The following is a 17,018-nucleotide window of genomic DNA, read 5'->3' as shown; positions in this document are numbered from 1 at the left end:
AAGTCAAGGTCATCTGGCAAATGTTGGACAAATCCAGAATTTGAACCCAGACCTATTTGACTCCAAAGAGTCTATTTTTCTTCTTTTAATTGAGGAGAGGAAATCTTAAAAGATGACTGCAAATTTAAAAATATTCATTAGTGTGTCTTCAGACCAGAAGCTCTGACCAAATCAGATCTAAATTCCCGAAACTAAATTCGTATTGTAAATAAGTGAGCAAAACTGTGTTCTGAAATTTCCTGTGCTCTCATATCTTTCTCTATGCAAACATTGTGCATTGAATTTGTCCTTAGCTGGACTGGATGTTCTTCACAAAACTGTTTTCCAAATTTATTTTCTAGATGTCTTTGTCAGTCTAAAGACATCCCTGACCAAGATTTCCACTTTTGTGTTAATGTCATGCTAATTTCCTCTCCAGCGTTTCTTACTAGCTGTGGCCACTACCAAGATGCTGTTATAATTATTCATAGTGCTAACTTTTTGGGTACCTATTATGTACCAAGTACTATGCTAAACGTTACTTTTCTCCTCACAACCACCTTGACAGTTAGGGTGCAATATCACCATTTCATAGATGAGGAGACCAAAACACAGAGAGGTTAAGTAACTTTCACAAGGCCACACAGTAAATGGCAGAGCTAGATTTTACTCCAATGCCCTCTTGAATTATCTAAGCTGCCTCTAGTTTTTAATGACTGAAAATATTATAGGCCATTTAAGGGAAAGGTAGTGTTAATTCGGCCTAATTGGATTTGGCAATATTTATTTATAATACTCCTAAAACCTGTGAACCTTTTCTTGGAATATTCTGTTTGGTTCACTGGCATGTTTCCTTCCAGAATTGCAACAATCTGGTTCGTTAATATAAACACATTGTCTATGGCTTAAGGCCTTTCTACAGCTACACCTCTCTCTGGTGTCTGCTTACATACCTACAGAGACAGGAACTCACCGTCTCATGACACAACCCAATCCATCTTTGGACGGTGCCCTAAGAAGGCTCTTTAATGTACTGGGCTGACATGTGTCAGATTGTGGCTCCCACTCTCTGCTAGTAGTTCTGAGAAGGTCCTTAGGTCTGTCTTAGCATTTCGAAGCTCTTCCAAACCGTCTTCACCCAGGTCTAGGCCACCCTATGATGTTTTAGTTTGCTCGTAGATTTTTTCCATGCATAAGCCCTGGAGAAACCCCATGTTAAGAGCCCACTTCGTAGTCACATTCTTTCCTTTTTCCTCCTTGGGAATCATTTTGACAACACAGCCCTGTCACAAAGGGATTAAGAGCAAGGACTCAGGTGCCAGGTTCCCCAAGTTTGAATCCCACTACCTTACCTACTAGCTATGTGACCTTGGACCAATAACTTAACCTCTCTGAGCCTTGGTTTCTTTCTCTGTAAAATAGGGATAACAAAAAGACTTAGCTCATAGGACTGTGGAGATAATGAAATGAGTTGAGACATGCCAAGTGTGCTTAGAACAGTGCGTGGCACACTGGCACTCAGTATGTTTAGCTATACTTATTCGTATTGTTGTCATCAAAAGATAAAATGGATCCCTGACCCCTGCTCAGTTTCAACACTGGGTTTCCTTGGAAAGTGATTCCCTGCTGCCCAAACCAGCCTCCTCCAGCGTAGCCCAGACATCACAGCAGGCTGCAAGGGAGAAGCAGTCTGTTTGCCTGTGGAGGCCCCTTGGCCATTCCATGGTCAGTCTAGATCACAGGCTGGAGTGGAGTGGAAATGGCAGGCTCTGGAAACCCAAGGGTATTGCAGAAAACTACTGCCTTCTGCCAAAGCGGCAGTCCAGAGTATTGCTCAGTTTCCACTCCCCTCCTCCAATTCTGCAGAGATTATTTGGTGGTCACTGAGTCACAGAAGTTGACCCTGGAATGGATCTTCAAGATGGTCTAAATCCCCTCAGACTCTGAGGTCCAGAGAGGTGAAGTCATCCACCGAAGGGCAGCCCAGTGTGCCACGGCCTGTCTGGTGCTGGAACTCAGATTTCACGATTCCCAGCCAGGCACCTTTCTATCTGGCCCCATGCTGTCCTTGTCGGGGACTGTCTGGTAGTGGCTAGCACAGAGGACTGTCGTTCTTAGATTGCCCCAGCCTCAGGAAATGTGGTTGCTTCATTCACTGGCTGGAAACAGTGTGGTTTTTCATGACCTTCATGACAGTGGCATGAAGTAGGAGGAAATTCTCACTCCAGCCCCCGCCCTGCACAGCACTGCTGCTCCCCAGGCAAGAGTGCGCCCATCCCTGACAACACTGGAGCGTTTAGAGGACATGTTCTTGGGATAGTGGAAGATGTCCAGGAAGCACAAGGCCAGTGCCAGCGCTCCCCTTAAGCCAGCTCTCATCATTGAGGCGTCGCACTGTAAAGAGCATGGGTTCTGCAGGACTAGCAGCCCAGAGCCTCACAGCCTCTCTGTGCTTGTCTCTGTGGTAGAGCTAGGGGCATGCTGCTGGTCAGGGCCCTCAGCCCAGCTCCTGGCCTTTGGTACTAGCCGAGGAGGGCCAAGATCCTGGAAGCAAGAGACCTGTGCTCTGCCCCCAGCTCTGCCCTTAACTTGCTGGGTGACCTTAGCTTTCTAATCTATAAACTGGTCCAGGGCCAGTTTATCTCCAAAGGCAGAGTGGAGCCTTTGTTTATGTGTTCAACATTATTTAAACATCTTCTCTGAGACAGGCCCTGTTTGGGGTGCTGGGGGGCCAAGGAGACCAAGATGAGGGCCTGTCCCCAGGATCTCCCAGACTAGTGTGGAAGACAGAGAACAGACACAGGTCTTACAGAAGGTTAACCTGAAAGAGACAGAGTTCCGGCCGTGACACCAACTAATGGCATGGCCTTGGATTGGGGACTTCTCTCTGGGTATCCGTTTCCTTAATTCTGAAAAGTGGGGCTAATAGCACCTCTTCATGGAGGAGTGTGAAGATTGCATATGTGTACTTATGCAGTGTCATGTGAGGCATGATTATTAGCATTGCATTCACGGCTGAGGACGAACATTTGACCAGCAATGATTTTGTCATTCCTGCGGTGGGCCAGGTTCACCTCCCTTCGCTGGTTTCCCCGGAAGGCCAGAAAGATCTAGCTAGAGTGGAGAAGGAAGAAGAGAGGAGAGGGGAGCCAGAAGAGGATGCTCCTGCCTCCCAGAGAGGGGAGCCGGCGAGGATCAAAATCTTCGAAGGAGGGTAAGACTCATGTTTGGTTTTCATCGTCTGCTTCCCATGGAATAAGAGCCGGTGCCCATCGGTGTTCACGGGTGGCAGCAGCTCAGTTGGCAAGGGCTCTGCCCACAGGTGCCCTGTGGTCCCAGCGATGCCTTTCAGCAGACATCACCTTCCTGGGACTCTCAGGCCCCGCTGTTTAAGAACACCGTGGGGCTTCTTGGTGGGGGTGGGCGATGCTGGGTATTTGTGGAGGATCTGGAGGGGTCTGGGTCTTTCTCCAGCCCTTCATTTTCTCAGATCCCTGCGAGGTTTCTAGTCCTCGCATTGGAGTTGCCATCCCAGTATCCCAGCAAATGTCCAGACTCCTGTCTCCCTTGACATGTATTCCCAAAAAGTCACCTCTGTACTGCCCAATGGCCATCTTGGCATGTCTGGCTTCCCACGGGGCACTCGGGCTCAGCCAAATAGACTGCAGGGCTGATTGCACACTGTATGCACCAGGTGTTTACACTGGGCCCCATCCTGACTGGCTGGGGCCCAGGGCTCATTGGTTGGTGAATATTGAATCGCATTCCTAGTTACTCACCTTTGATGCTTGACTTTGGGAACCCGATGGTCTAAATGTTTCAGAGCTCACAGCTTTGGAGACTGTCTGGGTTCTGGAGGGTGCCTTGTTTCAGATGTGCTTTGTGGAAGTTTCGTGCCAGCTGTGTTTTGTGTGGCCACATGTTTGCTTCCTGGGATTTGGGTGTCTGTGAGCAGGTCCCGTGGCGTCTGTCTCAGGGTCCTGTGTCTGTGTCCCTGGTGTGATCAGGGTGGCCCGGTCCTGCACAACCCTGAAGGATAACAAACGTAGAGGAAAATGTGTTTCCCAAGGAGGACAGCCCCCATGAGCCGGCACCAACACGGACTGTCACTGGGGACCTCTGATGCTCCAGCACCTGCAAGCTCCTAACTCACAGGGTCAGCGTGGGAGGCACGGGGGTCCTCTGTAAGGCTGGGGGACAGCAGAGACCGCCGCCCTCCCCAGGGCCACCAGTTGCCATCTTCTGGTGGCACTGACCAGCAGGGGCTCTCAAGAGAGGGGGTGCTTGGAAATGTGTGGAGCAGGGTGGTCAGTGATGGGAAGGGGGCCAAGGGTAGCAAATGCCCTGAAACCTACTGCCTAAAATACCATAGCGGCTGCGCTCAGAAACCTTGGACCAAAGGTCTTTGAAAATGCCAACCCTCTTTCTGTGTGGGGACAGATGCTGTTCCTTTCCTGCTATTTGGTTAGAGCGCCCTCGTGTGTCTCTGTGTTCTCATGCGGCTGGGTCCCTTAGAGGCCACACAGAGCCTGGATGGCAGGATCGAAGATGAAGTGCCTGCTCACGCGACTGGCCCTCTTCCTTCTTGCTTCAGAGGCTGTCTGTGGGCCCTGAGGGCTGCTGAGTGTTTCATGGTGTCCCAGGAGCTTGCCCCAGCGGCATTCCGTGTCCACCCGAGGAGGTGCCTAACTTCCCTGAGAGGCGGGTCCTCTGAGCCCCCAGAAGGGCAGCTTGCAGGAGTCACAACCCATCCAGTTCTCTGCTGGATGTCTCTACCTACACAATCTGGATTGGCTGAAGGTGGCGGGGTTAGCGGGGAAGATCACCCCCGAGTCCCCTTCTCTTCTTCCTCCAGCTGGCCTGGGTCCTGCTCCCTTCCCACCTGCCTTCCAGGTCTTCACTTAGTCCCACCTACTGTGCTTCAGAATCCTCCTCTCTGTTGAGTTCTGTCATCTCTGCCCCGTTACCTAGCCCCCAGCTCTCCAGCCCTCAGTTTCCCTATTTGTAAAAGGGGGAGAATGACCTGGGATTTTCAGAGGACCCTGCGAGACTCCATGTAAAGGCTACTGTTCACAGCTGCTGAAAACATTGCTATTGGTGCATTTTACCACTAGTATATCCATTTCATCAATCTCCCTCCAGGACAGTCCCTTCTGTTCTGTCGGCTATGGAAGGCATCCTCTCTCTTTCAACTTGTCACATGCAATTTGAGCACGTATGGAACTGATTACAGTGTCACATCCTTTCCTCCCCCAGCCTGGCTGTCTCAAGCTGCGACCGTGCCTCCCACCCTTGCGTCTGGCGATTCTTCTACATTCATGGTTCCCTTGGGGCTGGCGCTACCGCTCAGAGTGTTTGGAAATGGTGAAGGAGGGAGAGGGCATTTTGATTGTCACATAGCCAAGGACACTTCCAGCATTTCAGGGATGGAGCCAGGGATGCTGACCTTCCATTCCACCAACCCTACAACCCCTTGTTTCCCCAAATTGCCAAGGGTGCCCCTACCCAGAATCACTGGACACACCCCTCTGCAGTCCCACAGTTTTGCCTTAGATTCAGTTCTTCCTTTTATTTACTTATTTCTTTTTGAGTACATTGGACATATGTATTTCGCTCCTAAACACATTGGAGAAGGGTCTGCGATAGAGAGGAAGAAGGAAAAAATGGTTCCACGCAGAAGCTTCCGCTCACGTTTAAACAGCCAGAGCAAGTCACATGGCCACACTCAGCCTACCTCCATGGGAGTAGGGAAGGGCATTCCTACCTTGTGCTTGAGAGAACCTGAAGTATTTGGTATTTATAGTGCTTGTGACTACTCCCGTTGGTTTAACATACATCTGCAACTTGTTATGCTTACGCAACAGTGATTTTGACATGTGTGCATGCTGATACATGTAGACCTAGTTCATCATGATGAATCAGTAAGCCAGACACAGAAGAATAGATGCTGTATGAGTCCAACATCTGTGAGTCTTTTTCTCTCTAATTAAACTCACCTTTCTTTCTTGATCTTCATTTCAGCAACTGATCAATGTATTAATTCATCAAGGAGGAGGACCTATTTAATCAGTGCCTTTTGGGTGCTCTGTGCCAGAAAATGCAATGGCCCAAGGGGGTTAACTGTCATCCTGCCCTCAAGGTGCTTGGGGACTACACCAAGGTGACAACATAAGACCCAGTGCTAAGGTGGGGCTGGCCAGGGCTGAGAAGCTCACAGCAAGGGAAGGATGCCTGGGGGATGGAGTAGCCAGAGAGGGCTTCCCAGAGGGGGTGGGGCCAGGCCCAGAAGGGCAGTCGAGACCCAGACAGACGGGGAGGAGGGGAACACTGCCCAGCAGTCTACCTGCTACAGGTGTGATGGCAGCTCTTGTACCTGATCAGTGAGACTCACTTTTTCTTACCTTGAGCATTCTCCCTTGCTGGCATCATCCATCTCCTCGGCTTTGAGCCTCATCCTTGTGCCGACATTGCTACATCTGGGTCTCCGGCCCGGACCTCACTCCTGAACTGTAAACGCTGGTTTTGATGCCTCCTGGGCGTTTTTGCCTGGGAAACTCGTAACACCTCAAACTTAGCATGTGCAAACCAAGCCTCTCAGTTCCCCCCAACAGCATCTCCTTCCACACCCACAGCTCAGTTGACACACCCAGGCCTTCACACTCAGAACCTGAACATGGTCTTGGGTGCCTTCTTTCCTTTCCAATTAGTCCCTCAGTTCTGGCGTCTGCATGAAGTAGTCGGTGACTCGGTGTGGTCTCTACTCCCTCTGCCACTGCTCTGGCCGCCCTATCTCCAGACCTCCAGTGTTGGCGCCATTGAGCATCATTAAACATGATTCTGCGTGTGCCATGCTTTTCTCCAGAGCTGTCTGTGGCTGCCTCGCCTTCAGGATCCAGTTTAAACTCAGCCTGTGAGTGCTGGCCTCAGAATCTCTGACCTGCTCCTGCTGTCCTTCACTTTTCACTGCCTGCTGGGCCCTGCCATTGCCAAATCCTACCCAGTCTTCCAAGGCCGGTACTCAGCCCCACTCCTCTACCGAGCCTTCTAAGTCCCTCCACACTCTAGTTCTGTGTGTTACTTCTGTCACAACCCTAACACTAAGATCCATTTTTGTCTCCTCCCAAGTCTCTTCTTGACTTGGGTCCTTGGGTCATGCTTTGCACACACAATGCATCAGTCTCTATTTACTGCACTAGTTTCCTGGCACGTGGCCCCCTCTGCATTCCCCATCACTTCCGCACCTGAACAAAGCCCGCATTTTTCCGGGCAGCCTCTGGGAGTGCCCATCAGGGATCTGCTGGCTCTCTCACCCAGCACCCATGTATTTGCCTTGGTTATTTAGAATGGGTTTTTGTTAAGCAGTGTTGTTTTCACACACACAACGTTATATTGTTCTTTGAGGGTAATGACTATATTGTCCTAACTCAAGTTCACTTGTTGCAAGGAAAGCTGGGAATTCAGCCCAATGGGCTTACGTGGAAGAGGAAGAGACTGGAATCGATAGGAACCACCTGGCTGACCAAGCCCAGTTGGCTGGTTTGTTGTTGGGGCTTAGGTCCTAGGGCAATAGTAAGTTCAGATGGTGAGATCCCAGGAGCCCACAGCAGACCCTGCCTGCTGCAGGACTCAGCTGCTGTACCTCCTATGGGAGGTCCTTGGCTCCCATCCCACCTCACCTAACCCAGTGCCTCACTCCAGCCATTGCCACTCTCCTGGACCATTCAAATTAGTATACCCAGACGTAAGGTTTCCACCTTAAAAACATTTTGACTAAAGGGCCATATTGCCAGATTTCTCTGTTTCCTTTGAAGGAAAACACCATAAGGAGTTGGCTGTGTTGCTCACCTCTGTATCTTTCGTCCCAGCTTCTCCCAGACCTATTCAAGGTGGTCCTTTGGGCTCCTCTTACCTCAGAAGCTGCTCTTATCAAGGTCAATGGTGACCCTCACCTTGTACAAGTCAATAGTCAAGTTCTCACTTCTATTCTTTCCTGACCCGTCAGCGGCATTCGATGCAGTCAGTCTCTGGCTCATCCACGCAGGACTTTGTCCTCTTGGATTCCTGTACACTGTCTGTATCAGTCCATTTTCACACTGTTGCAAAGAACTGCCTGAGACTGGGCAATTTATAAAGAAAAGAGGTTTAACTGACTCATTCACATGGCTGGGGAGACCTCAGGAAACTTACAGTCATGGTGGCAGGAAGGAAAACTGAATGCAGGAGGAACTACCAGACACAGAAAACCATCAGGTCTCATGAGAACTCGGGCACTATCACCAGAATGGCATAGGGGAAACTGTCCCATCATTCAGTTCCCTCCACCTGGTTTCTCCCTTGATACCTGGGGATTATGGGGTTACAATTCAAATGAGATTTTGGATGGAGACACAGCCAAACCATATCACTGTCTTTCTTGATCCTTCTCTTCCTTGAGTGGTTACACTTCTTCACCATCCTCAGTGAGTCCCATCATCGCCTGATCTCTGAACATTAGGGCCCTGCATGGCCCAGCCCCAGGCTCTGTGCTCCTCCTCTAAACTCAGCCCCAAGGTGATCTGTACACCATCTGCAGGGCGATGATACTCAGACCCCCATCTCCATGGACTTCTCCCCCGAGCTCCATGTCATGCATCCCTGTGTCTGGGAGGCCGTCCACCTGCACATCAGTGAACCCACGCTTTGTGCACCACACAGTGCCTATTGAAGAACTGTGGCTCATAAGAGTCCCAGGGTTGGACTTCAAAATGGAAGCACAGAGCGCCGGGGCAGAGGAGGGCTTTACCCAGGTCACCCGCAAGGGTGGCCGGCGGGCGAAGAAACGACAGGCTGAACAGCTGTCTGCAGCAGGAGAGGGTGGGGATGCGGGCCTTCTGGACACAGAAGAGGCCAGGCTGGCGAAGATGCCTGTCTTCCCACCCTCCTGTGGTGATGGGCTCCTGAGTGGGAAAGAAGAAACAAGGAAAATTCCAGTCCCAGCTAACAGATGCACACCATCAGAAGAAAACTGGATGAAGATCTTTACTTCTATTGTGGAACATTTGGGACTTCAGATACTCTTTAACTTGAAATCACGAAATGTAGAAATCAGGACTTGTAAAGAAACCAAGGATGGTAGTGCTCTGGCCAAAGCAGCTGATTTTGTGAAAGCCTTTATTCTCGGCTCTCAGGTGGAGGGTGCACTTGCCCTGATCAGGTTGGATGACTTCTTCCTAGAGTGTTTTGAAATCACAGATGTTAAACCCTTAAAGGGAGACCATCTATCCAGGGCAATAGGAAGAATCGCTGGCAAAGGAAGAAAAACCAAATTCACCACAGAGGATGTGACATGGACGCGGACAGTTTTGGCTGATGTGAAATTTCACATCCTTGGCTCCTTCCAAAACATCAAGATTGCAGGAGCTGCCATTTGTAACCTAATCTTGGGAAATCCTCCTTCCAAGGTTTATGGCAATATTCGAGCTGTGGCTAGCAGATCAGCAGATCAACTCTGACTTCAAGTCAGAGACTTTTTATCTTGCCTTTGGACTCTGGAAAAAAAAAATACTTTATGAGCGGTCACAAGAAATCATCTGAAGAATCGCAGTCATTTGAAGCCTCCATCCCTTCTGTTCTCAGCCAGAAGCACAAACAGAAAAGAAAGGTTTAAGGCAGGTTTTAGGATAATTTGAATATCAAAAGTTGATTCTATTATACCTACACATTAGATATAATTTATCATTTCTTTGAAATCACATGTAGCAGATTGCATAGTTTATAATCCTCTCAGAGGGAAACTTCTTATTTAAACAGCTCTATGTGAATTTATACTTTTATATTTAGAAATTCATAACTTCATAAAAATTTATAAACATTTCTTCTTTATAAATTGTAATTTAATAGATTATCTTAGAAAACCCTCTCTGAATGATGACCCCTCCTTAATACTGGGTGATGTGTGAATAATTTTTGTTGGGGGGACAGGTTCTCACTTTGTCACCCAGGCTGGAGTGCAGTGGTGCAATCTCAGCTCACAGCAGCCTCTACCTCCGGGGTTCAAGTGATCCTCCTCCCTAGCCTCCCTAGTAGCTGGGACTGTAGGCATGCACCACTACACCCGGCTAATTTTTTGTATTTTTTGTAATGATGGGGTTTCACATGTTGGCCAGGCTGGTCTTGAACTCCTGACCTTAAGGGATCTTCCTGCCTCAGCCTCCCAAAGTGCTGGGATTACAGGCATGAGCCACCGTGGCCAGCCTTGATGTGTGACTATTTGAGAGGTCACAGCAGTGGTTTTGGCTGTGTGATACTGTGTGAATCCCTAAGAGCTCATTTTGGAACCTGTTCTGCAGTTTTAAAAATTAAAGACCTACATCACAGGGTTGATGTCAAGAAAGTTTTATTTTTAAAATGAACATTTAAAGAACGTATACATAACCAATGTTGGGTATACAGATGCTTCTCAACTCAGGATGGGTTTATGTCCAGATAAGCCCACTGTGAGTTGAAAATATCAAAAGTTTAAAAAAAAAAAAAAAGAAAATATCAAAAGTTGAACATCATAGCTTAGCCTACTCTAAAAGTGCTCTGAACACTACATTAGCCTACAGTTGGGCAAAATTGTCTAATAGAAAGCCTGTTTTATAATAAAGTGTGTTGAATAGCTCATGTAATTTTTGAAGGTTACACTGAAAGTGAAAAACAGGATGGTTGTGTGGGGACTCGAAGTATAGCTTCTACTGAATGAATAATTCTGAAGTTGAAAAATAAGTTAGAACTGTCATAAGTCTGTTTCCTCTAAGTAGTAAGGATGAAATGATAAAAGAATGTTTCTCCCACCCAAAAAACTGTGTCCTATAAATGCAGATTAACTCGTTTCTGCCTGTTTAAATAGTATGTGATTATTTTGTGCATTGTAAAATGGAAGCAACTTAATTAAACATGACTTCGAGGGACATGGATGAACCTGGTAACCATCATTCTCAGCAAACTGACGCAAGAGCAGAAAATCAAACACCGCACGTTCTCACTCATAGGCGGGTGTTGAACAATGAGAACACATGGACACAGGGAGGGGAGCACTACACACTGGGGTCCATTGGAGGGAAATGGGGGAGGGACAGGGGGGCGGGGAGGTGGGAAGAGATAGCATGGGGAGAAATGACAGATACAGGTGAGGGGAAGGAAGGCAGCAAGCCACACTGCCATGTGTGTACCTATGCAACAATCTTGCATGTTCTTCACATGTACCCCGAAACCTAAAATGCAATAATGAAAAACAAAAGAACAAGAAGAAGAACTGTGACTCAGGCTTCTTTGACATTCCTTAAAGAAATTATTTTAAAAGTTTATTTAATTCAGTATTGTTCAATTTGAAGGGGTTACATTGTTAATGAATGTACTTTCCTATCTCATCTATTTCTCAAGTCTTAAGAGTTCATGCAGTGTACACAACACATGTTTTTTGACATCATATTTGTCTTTTTGAAGTATGTGTGTGTGCCTGTGCATGCCTGCACATGTCTGTGTGTTTCATGAAATAGTAGCTTAGAGAGAATAGTGTTAGTTTTTAAAAATGTAAAGATTATTTTATTTTCTAATAATTTCTTCTTCGACTTTGAAACCCAGAAGTATAGCATATTTTTCAGCCTAAATGTCTGCTCTGCCTAGTCCCATTTTGCCATGAACTCCAGATTTAGAATTATGTCTTTGGGAATATTTGTTACCTCTGTGTATTTATTGGGGAAAAATTGATTAAACTATGAATTAAATAAATGGTAATAAGTTGGAGCTTTTTGGATAGGTGTAAAGAATAAAGTCAGTAAACCACTCTAAGGACCCAAATGGTAACAAACCACATATCACAGGAGGGTTGGTAACATGGCGGTTAGGAAATGTGTAACATAGGCAGACAAACCGTGTCCATCACCCACACTTGCTGCATAGCTCTTTGAAAGTCTTCTAAGTGGTCAAAGATGAGTGTATTAGTCAATTCTTGCATTGCCATAAAGGAATACTAGAGACTGGGTAATTTACAAAGAAAAGAGGTTTTATTGGCTCATGGTTCTGCAGGCTATACAGGAAGCATGATGCTGGCATCTGCTTGGCTTCTAGGGAGGCCTCAGGAAACTTACAATCATGGCAGGAGGTGAAGGGCAAGTAGGTGCGTCTTACATTGCTGGAGCAGGAGCAAGAGCAGGAGGGAGGCGCCATGCAATTTTTAAACAACCACATCTCAGAACTCACTGCGGCAATGACAGCACAGAGAGGGGATGGTGTTAAAACATAAGACACTGCTCCCACCAGGCCCCACCTGCAGCACTGGGGAGTAAAATTTGACATGAGATTTGGGCAGGGACACAGATCCAAACCATGTCAGTGGGGAAAGGCATCTTTTTAAGGAGAGCAGCAAAGTACTCATTCATTTAAGCAAGATGGACATTCTGCACAGGCAGTTTCATTTTTCTAGATGCTTGAGCCCAAAGCCACTCTGCCTCACATCATTAGCAAATCCTGGCAGCTTGACCCCGAAACTGTATACAGAATCTGTCCATTTTTCCCCACCTCTGGGCCGAGCCACTGGTAACTCATACCTGGGTGATCACAATGTCCTACAGTCTCCTGCTCCCACCTTCCCCACTGTGTTCTGCTCTCAAACCAACAACAATTGTCCTGTTAAAGTCCACACACCCTGCCACTCCTATGCTGTGTCCTTGAAGCCCTCCTGGGCCTGCATGTGCTGGCTCCAGCTCTTCCCTGACCTCTGCCTTTGTTTCTCCTTCTGCTCCCTGGGCTTTGGCCAATCTCTGCTCTTTGTAAGACAAGTTTCTGCCCCAGGGCCTTTGCACTTGCTGTGCTCGCTGCCTGGAGCCCTTTTTTCAGAGACTTCTATGGCCCCCTCCCTTTCTCCGTCACCCTTCTGTGAAGCCTTCCCACATTACCCACGATGAATTTGCACACTCCATGGCACTTCTTATCCCCTCCCTCTCCTGCTTTATTTTTCTCCAGGTGTTTACTAGTGTGTTTCTGTTTCATCTGCCAGACTGTAAGCTCTGTGAGAGGGCAGGAACTATGTTTTGTTCATTGCTGTGTCCCAGTGCTGAGAATAGTGCCTGGCACATGGACAGTGCTGGAGAATGTTTATTAAATAAGGGAATCTTTCTCAAACATGCTCAGGATTGACTGAGACTTTGGATGAGAGAGAGCAAGTCCCTGAATTCTGCAGCTTTTAGAGTCTGGGAGCAGAATTGGGACTCTGGGTCTCAGGAAGGAGCAGGGACACAGTCAAGGTCAAACCAGGCCAGTGAGTACCTGTCCGTCAGCCTGAAGGCAGGCTTGGTATGGGGAAGGTGAAGTCAGATGGCCTCTGTTATGGGGCAGGCTCTCGGATTGGGAGCCAAGGGCTCCTCCTTGCAGACCATCCTTCTCTGCAGCTGTTCAAGGTAAAAATGAAACATAATGCCACAAAGGGCTGGCTCGTGGGCTGCCAGCTCCTAGGCCAGGGCCTTCTCTAAGCAGAGCCCTTTGTGTTCTAATAGCCAAGAGAATGGGTCCTGGGTTCTCAGCTCTGGATGAGGGGCTGCTCTTCTCCCGGGGTGAGTGTAGGCTATCAGGCTGCCATATTCCTGAGGCCCAGTACCTTGCTCTCTCTTTAATTTTTCTGGCTTCTCCCCAGAAATGTAGATGTGCAGCTCTGAGCATGGCCCAGTAGGCTGCAGAGTGAAGTGTCCAACCACCATCACGTTGGCCCACACCAGGCTTTCTCCTCTTTTTTTTTATATCTTCAAATCCTGTTGCCCCCTCTCTCCTGGGGAATATAACCTAGACTTTGGGAAGGAGGTGGTGGTTATCAGGGCAGTGGGGAGAGCAGGATCCTGACAGCCCGGGTGAGACATCCATGGCCTAGGCCAGGAACATGGCAGTGAAAATGGAAAAAGGAGCTACAGGACTTCTGATGACTATGGAGGCTGAGAGTCTCCACGTGAGACTGACTACCGTATTTCTTGTAGTAACTGCCTAGTGGATGGTGATGCCCTTTATGGGGTGAGAAGGGATGGAGGAGGGCAGTGAGAAACAGGTCTGGGGACAGAGAGATCAAAACTTGTTGGACATGTGACTTTTGAGATGGCTGGCCAACTGGAGATGTTCAGGGAGACATTTGGCAACTGGATAGATGAGCCTGGCCCTCAGAGGAGAGGCTCAGGTCAAATACACTCCTGAGAGTTGTCAGTTTACAGATGTGATTTAGGGCTATGGGACCACCTGGGGGAAGATGGAGAAGAGAGAAAAGAAAAAGGCATCCGTGACTGATCCCAGGATACCAGCACTTCAAGGGCAGACAGAGACACTGCTGCAGAAGAGATTGAAGAGGAGTCGCCAGAGAAGCAGGAAGAGACCCAGCCAAGTGAGAAGCCTGGAAGCCAAGAGAAGAGAGTGTTCAAGGAGGAAGGAGGCTTGGCCCGGTGAGGACAGGCATGTGGCATGTGCCCATTCAATAGGGCCCTGTGCGGGTGACTGGTGACTGATGGGCGCTGTTTCCACAGCGTTGGAACCCCGATGGTATGGGCCGAAATGACAAGAGGACGTGCCTATGTAAAGCTGCGTCTGAAGAGGCTGGCTATGGAGGACAGCAGCACAACGGGGGAAGGTGGTGCCTGGAGGAAGCCTGAGCTGGAGCACGTGTTTGAACCAAGAGCTCTCATGCATGTGAGCTGCAAGGAACGCTTTCTAGCAAGCGGCAGGCAGGTGAGATGCCAAGGAGAGAAGGGGCAGGGTGCAGGAGCAAAGCCCTAGGGACCTGCGGGGACATTGATGAGAAGACACTTCCCTGGTCGTGACAGGAGGAAAGGAGGCTGCTGGTTTGGGGGAGAGCAGTGGGGAGGATTCTCTCAGCCCCATTCCAGGCCTCTTTGCTATTCCAGGCCACCTATGGGCTTGAGGTCTTCACCCACCATGGATTTGTGAATGACTATTTTGTAAACAAGAGGAGAAAATTTCTGTACCCAGAAAACCACTTAGACTCTTGGAAAAGTCATTCCTCCGTAAAGATGATCCCCCAATAAAAATCTCCAATGTTAATCTAGCTAGGGTGACTCTGTGCTGGCCTCCTGGCTGTCCTCTGAGGACTCAAAGGACTTCTCAGGGAACACTCACTCCAGTCATCAGAGACAGCTTGTGACATATTGTGAAACCCAAGTCATGGATGGTTAAAGAAAAATACAAAAAGCAAAATGGAAAGAAAAAAGATATATTGATCATTGGGCAGACTGAGTGTCTGAGTATGATGGGCCCAGAGCCCTTCAAAGCTCTGAGCCCTGTCAGAAATCTCTTTGTGTCCTATTAAAAGTTAAAAGGAGACTTATTTTTCAAGTCATCACAGCCTTAGGTTCCTGGGTAGGGGTCTTAGGCAGACCCTGGTGGTCCCCTGAGAGCTACAGTGAGGATGTAGCATCCTCTGGGCGTGGACACTGTGTCTTGATCCCAGCCTCTTTCTGCCCTGGAAAATCAGGGTGGGCTCCCAGGAGGACGCTGGCTTCTCTCTGTCTCTCTCCTGTGGAAAAAGCAGCCTCTTAGAGAACAGAGGCCTATGTGCTCACTTGCTCTCTCTCTGTGTCTTTCAGTTTTTATCAAAGTTACACATGTCTGGGGTTTAAAGAGTCAAACATTTCCATAGATCTTGCTGTGGGAAACAGCAGTACTCTTTCTCTTTTCCCCACATTTTCTTCCGCCAACCCCCGGCCACCCACCCGTTCGCTGCCACTCCCATCCATCGCCATTCCCAGAAGCAGTACCTTTCATCTCTTGTAGCAGACTGTCTTGGTTTGCCGAGTCTCTACATAATGTGCTCAGGATGCCATGACTTGGCTTCTCAGCTTCAGGCATCATCTGTGGGCTCCGAAGCCTTTCCACCTTTTGCATTCCGCCTCCCCCAGTATCCGCATCCTCTCATTAGCGTGTATCATAAATAATTCACAGCAATGCTGTAAAGTGAACCATGACTCCTTTCCTTTCCTGTGTTTACCGTGTATAATTGTTGTATGTATGTGTGTTTATTGCACTTTGTTTTCTTTTTTTTTTTTCTTTTTTTTATTGCATTTTAGGTTTTGGGGTACATGTGATGAACATGCAAGATTGTTGCATAGGTACACACATGGCAGTGTGCTTTGCTGCCTTCCGTCCCCTCACCTGTATCTGTCATTTCTCCCCATGCTATCTCTTCCCACCTCCCCACCCCCCGCCCCTCCCCCATTTCCCCCCAACAGACCCCAGTGTGTAGTGCTCCCCTCCCTGTGTCCATGTGTTCTCATTGTTCAACACCCGCCTATGAGCGAGAATATACGGTGTTTGATTTTCTGCTCTTGTGTCAGTTTGCTGAGAATGATGGTTTCCAGGTTCATCCATGTCCCTATAAAGGACGTGAACTCATCGTTTTTGATGGCTGCATAATATTCCATGGTGTATATGTACCACATTTTCCCTATCCAGTCTATCATCGTTGGGCATTTGGGTTGGTTCCAGGTCTTTGCTATTGTAAACATGCACTTTGTTTTCTATGTATTTGTTCATATTCCCGCCGCACCCAAATTTCCCCTCAAGTCATTGGAGATGTTCAGCGGCGCTGGACGCTCTGTGCCTCCCGTCCTGTTGAGACAGCAGCTCCGAGTTGTCTCGCGGCTGCTGGCTGCCCCGGGGCTCCCCTCTTCGTGGTGCGGTCTCTCCAGCGATCTTCCTCCACCCCATCCCAGAGGGCCTCTCTGCCTCCCGTGTTGGGTCCCCTCTTTCCGAAACCTTGTGTCTTCCCTTTCCTTGTTTTTCGTCCTCAGCTTACAGAGACCATCCTTCAGTGTGGCCTTCTTCAGAGACGATGCATGAGAGGGAAATACTTTGATCCTTCGCATATCTGAAAATGTTGGAAATGCCTTTATTTTGCAGTTGATTGAAATCTGTAATCGAATTCTGGGTTGGAAATCATTTCCCTTCAGTGTTGTGAACACGTTGCTCCATTGCTGTCTGGCTTCCTGGGTTGCCATTAAGAGTTCCAGATCCATTCTGAGTCCGGTTAC

The 17,018-nt window shown here is 48.3% G+C and overlaps 1 protein-coding gene and 1 pseudogene across 6 annotated transcripts in view; both read left to right on the top strand.

Moving 5' to 3' along the window:
• Positions 1-17,018, top strand: part of HIVEP3 (HIVEP zinc finger 3) — a 518,797-nt gene that overhangs the window by 453,827 nt on the left and 47,952 nt on the right. For all 6 annotated transcript variants that reach the window (XM_074380630.1, XM_074380632.1, XM_074380631.1 and 3 more), the window contains one exon: positions 3,048-3,193. In XM_074380630.1, the coding sequence (XP_074236731.1) occupies positions 3,048-3,193 (146 nt within the window). The remainder of the gene's footprint in view (positions 1-3,047; positions 3,194-17,018) is intronic.
• Positions 3,200-11,012, top strand: LOC120365995 (RNA-binding protein PNO1 pseudogene; annotated as a pseudogene).

This window comes from Saimiri boliviensis, chromosome 11 (assembly GCF_048565385.1).
Source record: "Saimiri boliviensis isolate mSaiBol1 chromosome 11, mSaiBol1.pri, whole genome shotgun sequence".
Classification (NCBI taxonomy): Eukaryota; Metazoa; Chordata; class Mammalia; order Primates; family Cebidae; genus Saimiri; species Saimiri boliviensis.
The sequence above is the reverse complement of the archived record's forward strand: the minus strand, read 5'-3'. Positions and strand labels throughout refer to the sequence as shown.